The sequence below is a fragment of the Acanthochromis polyacanthus genome, chromosome 12, assembly GCF_021347895.1.
Source record: "Acanthochromis polyacanthus isolate Apoly-LR-REF ecotype Palm Island chromosome 12, KAUST_Apoly_ChrSc, whole genome shotgun sequence".
Lineage (NCBI taxonomy): Eukaryota > Metazoa > Chordata > Actinopteri > Pomacentridae > Acanthochromis > Acanthochromis polyacanthus.
In genome coordinates this window covers 32,824,439-32,834,697 of record NC_067124.1, presented here as the reverse complement: position 1 = coordinate 32,834,697, position 10,259 = coordinate 32,824,439, and the positions used below count along the sequence as shown (strand labels likewise).

The window sequence follows — 10,259 nt, the reverse complement described above, 5'->3', positions numbered from 1 at the left end:
TTTCACCATGATATATTTATTGTACATAAACTGCACTTAAAATGAAAATTAGTCTCAAACATAGTCTTGATTTATGTGCGATATATACAATATAATCATCATAATGAGTCTACATAAAAGGCTAAATAAAATGGAGTGATTTACAAAGTTTACAGTAATATTTTGCCATAATTCAGTATTTCATAATTGCATTCATTTACAGTTTTTGTGTCTATGGTTCAGACAACGATAAAATAATTCTAATCACAGAGGAAAAATTTTTCAGTTCAGTTCTATGCATACTATGCCATTCTATACAGCAATGTGTCTGCTCTACTGACATAAATAGAGAAAAGTACTCTGTACACCATTGGATCATTTCAATTCTAAAAAACAATAACAAAATTATTTGTAATTTGAAAAATAGCTTTCAGAAACCAAGTACAAATGCAAATAAATAATTTCAAAAGCATAAATAGCTGCAACAAATACCAGCAGTTAAGAATAGCCAGATAATAAAAGTGAATATGAAGAGATCTGAGGGAGGATGCTGATTTTGCCGCCCTGAAATTCCAAACATTATAAGTACAAACACAAAAAAAATGTTCCTAAAGTCGAGTCATGTTTGATAAATGTTGTACTCAGTGAAGAGCTTTTGCAATGTGAGTATTTCTTCACCTGCTGTTTGAGTTCCTCCCAGCCTTGATGCTTTTTGGCCTGTGACTCTTAACAATGAAGAAGCATCATTTGTTATTCTTCTTTGTAAAGTTTGCTCTTAGTATAGACATGATTGCTTTGAAGTTCAGCAAAAGAGTGATTTTTGCGCCTTAGAATATTTCATTGGAATGATTTCAAAAGGCTCAGAAAAGTGTACACACTCAAGCAGTGGTTTCCAAAAGTCTGACACAAGGACGCTTCAACTTCTATTCCTTTCAAACTTAATACAACGCTTTTTTAATGCTAATGATAGTATGAGTTTAACAATATGAGCGAATTTCGAAAAGAAGGGAGGATATCTTTCGTGTAGAATGTTTGGTTTGGCCTCTTTTTGTTTCTCTGACATCAGCTGTGGCAAACCTGATAAGCTGCATTATCTCAGCAAGATCCAAACAGATTTCTGTCTGTCAGGAATAACAGTCAGTTGGGTTAAATCAGATGACTGTGGAGGAAAGTTCAAGTAAGTCTGCACTTTTTGATCCTCTCTGGTATTCTGGTTTAAGCTTTAAGGTGTGTTTGGGCTCATTATCCTGCTGCAGTTTGAATCCTGTTCCACAAAGATGCAAACCAGAAGGTAGAGCATGTCTCTGAAGAATGGACTTCTCCTTAGGCAGAGTGGATTTGATTCGATCCAGCCCCAGATTTAAATATTCCAATCACCATGTGTCACAGCAGGCTCCATATTTTGCAATATCATCCTCCCTCCTGTTCCTGCCCTCACATACACCCTTCTGTTACTGCCACTAATCCCAGACTTGGATTCATCAGTAGATGAGTCATCCACTGTGAAATGCTGCTCTGTCCTCACACACCTCAGGCATTCGGCCTTGTTTCCCCTCACGAGGAGTAGTCTAGATGCTGCTATTCATCCTCTGAGACCCCCTACTGGAGAGTCTTATTCTGATTCTGCTGATTGGAGTCTTCAGTTCCTTATTCGGTGAATTCTGTATCAGTGATGAGGCCGCTCTTGTTTCTCTCAGTTAACAAAGCCTGATGTATCGATCCTCTGATGATGTGCTCACTTTCGGTCTGCCTGATCGTGCTCTGGATACGACTGATCCAGTTTCCACAAAGTGTTTCAGAGTGGCCATGCGCTGCCCTCCTGGACACCTTCAGTAAAGCTGTGATTTGATGCTGAAAAAAGTGCCTCTTAGCTTCGAAAAACGCCTTGACTTCTGACATTTTCACTTAGTTTTGATGCCGCGTTTCCCACCATCACAGTGCTGCTTAATGTTCTGCTGCAAACTTGAAGCACAGCCACATTTATTCCGAGGGAACAATAGTTGCAAGTTGTTTTAGTCTGACAAGAGCAGATCAAATCGATCTGAGTGTTATCTGAATGCAATGGAAGGTAGAGAGCTTGAGGAAATTGGACTATTTGTCCAAAGAACTTAAGATAAAAATAAAGCAGAAACATAATGATTTCTCCTTCATTTTTTCTTTATTTTATTTGCATGGCAATTTCATACAAACAAAAACAAATAAACAAAACAAAACACACAAAAAAATAAAAAAAAACCCTCCCCAATTCTACAACTCTAACCAGTATTATTGTCTTATTTTGGACAATGTTTTCATTGATTTATTTGCATGTTAAAATTAGAAAATGCATAAATGCAGGGCCAAAAATGAATACAATTAATTTTAAAAAGCAAAATAAAATAAGATGAAATAAACTAAATAAATTAGAATCCCCACTAAACAAGTACACGACAATATTTTCAATTACGCATTTTATTATTCTAGAATGCATAAATGCATAGACAAAAATTAGTGTTGCATTTACTCTGACATGGACATCGCTTTGGATAAAAGTATCTGCTAAATGAAATTGTAGAATTGTAGAGGAAAAATAAAACAACAACACAAAAACAACCAAAATACAATAACATTTATTTTAATTTATTTTATAGAAGCCAGACTAAAAAGGTATGGGACAATATTTTGAGTTTCATTATTCTAACTGCATGAATAAATAGGCAAAAAAATAGAAAAATTAAAATGGAACAGAAAATCAACCAAAATAAATAAAATAAAATAAAATTAGTCAGATTAAAAAGGTTGGCAATGGTTTGTATTCGTATACAAACACAATGCAACACAAAGTGTTGTAGAGAATAAAATGCTATTTAAATTTTATATATTTTTATTAAAATTTATATATTTAAATTTAATTTAATATTTAATCATTTTGTTATTGTAAAATGTGCAAATATTTTGACAAATTAATAAATACAGAATAAAATAAAAACAATAAAAATCAATTTAAAAAAAAGCTACACTAAATAGATAGACCATGATAACAAACTTAAACCTCCAGATTACTTCTTTCTGGGTTTTTTTTTTTAAATTATTTTAGCTGTTTGTAATATTTCTCTGCACTGTAAATTGTTTGGACAGGTCCCTTAATAGTAAGTGGAACTATTTTTGCCAGAAGCTTGTAATTTATAGAAGACCTTATGTATCTAAAGCCATAAAACACATCTGAGGTTCTTGCAAAGAAAAAAGAAAATCTGTGTGCTGCAGCCTCCTTTTCTACTTAGATATTACATCCAAACATAATCTGCATGCAATTGTGCCAGATGTGGAGCCTTAAGAGCTTTATTCACTGGACCAGATGTGGGATCTTTTTTTTTCTCCTTTCCTCCAGATGACATTATCATAAAGTCAATCTGCTTCCTGTTCCGTTTGAGCATATTAAAATTCACAACGCGAATCTTTTTTTTCTTTTTTTTTTTTTGGTGTTTTTGTCTCTTTAATCTGGCACAGGAACTCTTTATGGAGCTGCGTCCTCCGTCCGCCGCCACCAGATGTCTCTCTTGACTAAAGAAGCCCCCCCAGCAGCAGAGGGATGCCGTGAGTAAAGTCTGTGATAAATACCCGCAGAAACAGGGCTTGGTTCTGTCAGACTTCATCCACATAAAAAGCCCCGGCTGCCATTGGAGAGCCCCGTTGGCGAGAGCGCACAGGAGGAAGAGGAGATATCGCAGGAAAAACGCAGCGTCCATCCCTTCCAGCTGATGTAACCAGACGGCACATGTTGGAGGCAGCTCTTTTACATTAGCAACTTCGTCACCAAATACAGAAGAGACAAAAGAAGGCGAGAAAATGGGACATACCGCAATACCTATATTGATGGCTGTATTGTCCTACTGCGTGTGGGAAAACGTCGAGGTAAGACAATCTGGATCACGCGTTCAGGCGCATTGCAGTTTGTTTCTCTGGATGCGCGTCGACCTTTTCCATGTTTATCCATCTGTATCTCCATGTAGACATTTTACGCACACTGCTGTCTCCATATTGCTCACAGTCACCCTTATCTAGGGCACGTTTAATTTCTAAATGCACCCTCGAGCTGCGTCCTGTGTCAGCAGGAGGAGAAACACGCAGCAAAAAAAAAAAGACGCTGATAGTGAAATAAAGGTTTATAATGTAAATGTTGTTAAATGAATAACACGAATGGACACTTGAGAATGTATGTGTGTTTTTTACGGTGTGTTTGCTTGGCTGCGTCAAGTCTGGGCCTGACATGATGGATGTTCCAGGCCTTTTTTTTTCTCCTCTGTGGAAAAGGATGGAGATCAAATCCCGTCTCGTTGCATCCCATCTGGCCTTGTCAGAGGAGGAAATCTTTTTTTTTTTTCAAGGAGTGGTGCATCTCTTGAGCAGGATGGAGACATGCATGTTCAATCGCTGCTCTGTGACTGCGTTGCAATGGTTAAAAAGTCAGATTTTTACAGTGAGAAAGAGGAATTTGAGGTATGAAGAAGGGATGGATGTGATGTTGCTGCGTGTGATACAGAGGAATACTAATGAGAGAGATATGGGGGTCATCCGATTGGCATTTGTCTCCATCAATAGTCAGAAAGGGGAGAAAGTGTCTTGTACAGTCAATGGGCCACCAGCTGCTCCGACATCCCCCCTGTCACATCACGACGTCCAGCAGACCCGCGCTTTAATGGACTTGACCTTTTATTTCTCAATAACTCCTCAGTCAGCCATCATCTCGGGCCTGAATCCAGGTTGTGTGAATGTGGAAGGGAGGAGGATGAGTCACGATGTCCCAGCTGGAGCTGCTGTGCTTCAGGTCAAACGCACTTCTTTCCCCATCTGGAGAAACGCAGAGCGAACACACCTGCCTCCTGATAGAAAGTTCAGAATCTCTCAAAGCCGCCTGGTGAGATGTTTATTTATTAGCCGTCTTCCACAGCGAGTCTGCAGCCCGTCATAAAGCCCCTTCCTTTCATTCTGAAATAATTTCGCTTCTCTAAGAGCCTTAGCGGGATTACTGCTATGCTGAGGAACAGGCTTTAGCTTCATACAAGGAGACCTGCCCATGAAGGTTTACACTGAAGATTACACTGTGAGAGGGTTGACTGGCTGGATTACACTGTGGTATTAGTCCTAATAAAACTGTCAGCTTCCCCTTAATTTACTCAACATTAATTCCGTTAAAATGTGAATTGGCCAAATTTGTCTTGATGGCTCTGTTATTGTCGGATATTTAAATGAGTTTTTGGGATAATCGGAGAATAATCGCTGCTGGAAATTGAATTTTGGATTAGTTAAGGCTCGCTACACCTGTTTTTGAAATGATTTTTGAGCTGGAATGCACATTGAGGATTAGCCTGTGCTGTTGTTGTTGTGAGCGGACGGACACATTGATGCCAGGATGTCACGTATATTTCTTACTTCATTGCTATGTCAGCTGTAATACAACTTACCTGTCGCAGCGCTCGGAGCATTAGCTAATTGGCACACAGAGCAGTTCTCCTTCTGACACCAAAGGTCACAGAGAAACAGCCACCTTCACGGAGGCCGGTGAACTTGTACAGTGTAGTTTGACCTTAGTAGAAAGCAATGGACATTATGGATGATACACTTTACGTTATATGTCATGATATTGTGGTGGATGTGAGGAGAATTTACAATGAGACGCTGTAAATGTGTGACTGTCAGTGATTTATTCATGCTCTTCATGCTGCGATTGCAGTCATTTGGACATCTTTGGCTGTTTTCGGTGTGAGAAATGTTGGATTTTAGAGGATTTTAACACGAATGTCATGTCAAGCCAAGTGAAATGTATTTACAAAGCTTGTTTAAAACAAGAGGAGTTGAACCAAAGTCCTGCACAATTATACACAGCAACATGTAAGACATAAACACAATGACTAAAAGACTAATCTGAATAAAAACTCAACAAAATAGAAAAAAAAATTAAGGTAGAACGTAAAGTGAGGGTGTCAAGCTCAACTTAAATATGAAGAACTTGGCAATATGGAAAGTATTCACCTACCAGGGTTATCCAAAAACAAAGACGTCCTGCCTGGTTATTTTAGCAAATACATTTTTTACATAGTTCTTACTGACAGTCAATGTAATCTGAATCATAGCCACTGATCATTTTCATCATTGATGGTCATTATTTTCTCAAATGATCAATTGTTTGACCTGTAGAATACCGAAAAAATGTGAAAATGCTTGTCATAATTTTTGATTCTAGCCGCTTGTTATCGTCTAAACAGCACTTGAAGGCATTATGTGTCTTCATTAGGGTTGAACTGATGGTTTTAAATGGCTATTATCGGTCATTAGCAGTCAAGGATACTTATAATCATTTTTTTCCTTTTCTTTTTAAAATTTAATCTTTGTCTAAACAGAAAAAAAGTCTGATTGGGACTGCTTTTACATGAATGCCTTGGTCAAGACAGGCGGCAGCATAAATGAACACATTATGGACGTACAGACTGTTGAAATGACTGAGACTGCATTGTGGTCTCATGAAATTGCAAAAATATATTTGTCACAAGTAAATTCCCAAGCAGTAACACTGTCAGCCAGTCAAAACATGCACATCGGAGTTGTTCATGTTTCATTTAGTGACATCAAGTTTTTAAGATTCAGACAATTTAGCAAATTTTTTTTTTTAGCAAATATCCAATTGCCGTGAAAATGAAATTTCTGTCTGTAATTGAAATGCCTTTATTTGTGTCTTCGATATGTTTAATTATAAGAGAACTTTTTCCTCGTTGAGCCTTCAGTGTTGTTTGTGAGGCATGACCAATCAGACAGTGCTGTGGGCGGGACATTTGCCGTGTCAGCAGTGTCCCGCCCACAGATCAGTTTATGCCACAGATGGAGAGAGGCGGCTGCATCAGAGCCAAAGTGGTGGATTTGGTAAATGATTTATTTTATCGAGAGTCAGTTAGAAAAATAACAATATCGATAACTGGACCGACTGCTGAATGTCAGATCCAATAATCAGCCCGGATGATCATCAGCTGACACCTAATCTGTATTCACTGTGATTGAAGTGGGAGAAAACCAGAAAATTAGGTGTGCAAAGGAAATCATATTGCAATTATTTTGACACATCAGTGAGTGATTTTATTGGGAATGGTCAATTTTGTATTTCTTTATCCACTTTTTTTGAAAAAAAAATCTTGTTTTTACTACGGACAGTAACAATCAAGTGTTTTACTTTATGTCTGGAGAATATGACTTATAGGTGAGGGCATGTCTGTAGCACCACAATGCTTCATTTGAAATGGTTTATTGTGACAGTTTTACCTTTTATCACAAAAACAACATGGCACAATTTGGATATTGCACTTGACTACGATACAGTTTTGAGAATATTTCAATTAATTTATCAGCAATACAGTGAATATTTGAGAAACTGGAAGCTGTACATCTTTGCACACTTAAGAAATATCCTACAACAATATTGATTGTTCAGTTACTTCCCTTTTAAATAACAAACTAGTCATGTCTGTTGCAATTCTGTTAATGAAATTACATATATCATTTCATCTAGCGCACCTCTATCATGGTTAAGGCATTTTCTGAAAAAATACAAGCTATCCATAGATAAAATTACCAGCAATGACTTGTCTTGACAAACATGAAATCTAATATTGCATTTAACAGTTGTGGTCATTGATTTGCAGCATCGCTTGCAACAGAAATATCTACCACTGTACAAGTGGTTTGGCAAAATCCATGACAGCTTAAAAAATTTATATCACCTCGTGGTGTTCTGTATATTGCTGCACAAACCCAGGCCTAATCATCAGGGAGCCGCAGTAATACTCACTCATCAACAATACACAAAGCCAGGAGCTAGCGAGGCTCATTTTATGTACCAACACAATCCCCATACAGGAAAATGTGATTTAAAGCAAGCAATCGTACAATGATTGTGCTTGCGCGTCGCCATATTTGATTTAAAAAGGAGGCCGGGGACTACAGGTATGCTCAGGCTCAGCGCAGTTCCGCACTTATCAAGACAAATAACTGCAATGTGAACCTGAGGCTGAGCCCAGAGAGGCTGCAGAAGAAACAAATGGACAGTATCTACAGGTTTCAGGAAATACAACTGGTGTGGGAGCGCATTAAGCACAAAGAGAGGAAAGAGGGGAGCGAGGAGGGGCCATTATGTGGGGAAGCAAAAGAGGTAGAAAGGTAGGAAACACATTTTAGCTAAGGCTGAAGATTAAATATGAAGGAGTGAGTCACAAAGTCGCAGTGTAACCCGGTTCACCCCAGTCTGCCACCTCACCGACCAACAGCAGCAGCAGTATCAGGCTGGAACACGGCCATACAGAGTCATGCACCTCCCACCCCCATCTGCTTTTCAATGCAGTAGCACAAGAGGATTTGTTTAAAAAAAAAAAAAGAAGAGGAAAAAAGATGAGGACAACCAGATCTCCCTCTCTCTCTCTCTCTCTCTCTCTCTCTCTCACACACACACACACACACACACACACTCTGCCCTACACTCAATTAATTTTAGAGCCGAGAGATAATCGGGTTCCACTAATGGATTCCCGTGTGCTTGCCATTCTCTACTATATCCGTGTGCCGGTGGGCATTAAACGTACCATTTTATTGTATCACATGTTTTTTCCCCCTCTGGTTCTCTGTATCTGGCTTCCTTTCCAAGTTTTTCAAGTGCGTGCGCACACACACACACACACACACACACACACACACACACACACACACACACACACACACACACACACACACACACACACACACACAGAACCTGGATTAGATCTTGCAGAGTCATTGTGAAATGATAGCTACACTGCGCCGCTGGAAAAAGGAAAGCTGTAACTGTGCCTTAGCAAATTGAGTGGTTACCGGAGGTGGTAAACCTTAAGAATGACATTAATGCAGCCGTTGGGGCGTCGTGGCAGTCGACAGCAGTGAAATAGGGCCTTGTGTTGGGAGGGCTGTTGGGGCGGCTGGTTCATTTTCGTTGTTTACAGAGTCTGGGGTGGGAATACAGAGAGTGTACGTTGGTGTTTGCGTCCCCCGGCGTGGAGTTCATCCAGCTTTTCTGCGGAAAATAAATTGACATTAATTGCACATTTGCACGGCATCCTCCCGATAGGTTCAAGGGGGCCTCCGCCAAATCCCAGCTAAGATGATTCATCTTTTCTTCTGCACTCTGAATTATTTTTAATTACGGGTCTTGGTTAAATAGGGAATAACTCCCAGGATGGAGTTTAATAATATTTGCTGGTGACAACGCATCACTTCATGTCATCTCTATATAGCCTGTCATGCAGAAAAAAACAGATTGACTGCATTTGATGATTTGATTTCTTTGGTTTCCCCGATTGCACGTCTCTTTCGAGGAGAATTTCGATTAAAGCTGCTTCCAGTTTCCCGAATGTTACTTCACCTTTCATCATCCACTTGCTGAATGTCAGATGGAACATATATATGTAGATTCGTGGGGCAATTTCAAGCTCGCAGATCAATTATGGCTGCTTGCACCTGCGTCTGTGACAGCTGAAGCCCACATGGGACTGTGCGTTTCAGATGTGTGCAAGCTGGGAAAAGCTGTGTGTTTTGCAAATCATAAGTTTGCCCAGTGTCACCTAGAGGGATTGAGATTGTTGCAGAGCCATCCTGATGTCATCCGGCTCGAGCCTCCTCTCTCTCTCTCTCTCTCTCTCTCTCTCTCTCCGGAGTTCTTGCAGAAGCAGAGATATCAGTGCAGCCCAAGGTCTTCACACTGCCACAGTAAGCCTAATGGGTTGTATTTCTGCGGAAAAGTTTTAATGCCAGAGCGAAGCGAGCTGTTTAGTCCTGCACACAGCCGGTGGGGGGTTTCAGCAGAGCCTCCTCCACTCCTCCCTCCCCTTCAAAACATCTGCAGTGTGGTGATAACACTTGTCCTCCATGTTCAGGAGGAAAAAGAGAGAGTGCAGTGAAAAAAAGATTGAGGGGGGGGGGGGGGGTTGCCCTGGCACAGCGGATGATTTGAGAAACAGAGGATGTGGAGAGAGAGAGAGCAAGTGATGTAGAAAGCTATGTGGGTTGCTGGGTGGAGTGCATGAAGGAAACCCAGCTCTATTCCTAACTCAGACCAAGCAGCTGGAAGAGGCAAGAAAAATCCCCTTGGCCACAGCGGAGCTCAAAGGTGTACGAAAGCAGAATTGCAAAATCTCATTTCCCAGCAGCGCTGACTGCAGGTTTTGAGAGTTTGCGAGGCTGTCGGGGTCCAGAATTAACATTCCGCAGAAGAACATTGGAAACCGTTATGG

At 39.9% G+C, this 10,259-nt stretch overlaps 1 protein-coding gene across 4 annotated transcripts in view; it reads left to right on the top strand.

Moving 5' to 3' along the window:
- Positions 1-3,533: 3,533 nt before the first annotated feature.
- The window catches only part of aplp1 (amyloid beta (A4) precursor-like protein 1), a 44,700-nt gene continuing 37,974 nt past the window's right edge, over positions 3,534-10,259 (top strand). For 2 of the 4 annotated variants that reach the window (XM_022202219.2, XM_022202217.2), the window contains exon 1: positions 3,534-3,870. In XM_022202219.2, coding sequence (XP_022057911.1) covers positions 3,805-3,870 — 66 coding nt within the window. In that variant the 5' untranslated portion in view covers positions 3,534-3,804. The remainder of the gene's footprint in view (positions 3,871-10,259) is intronic. The other 2 variants (XM_022202216.2, XM_022202215.2) reach the window with 1 other exon arrangement.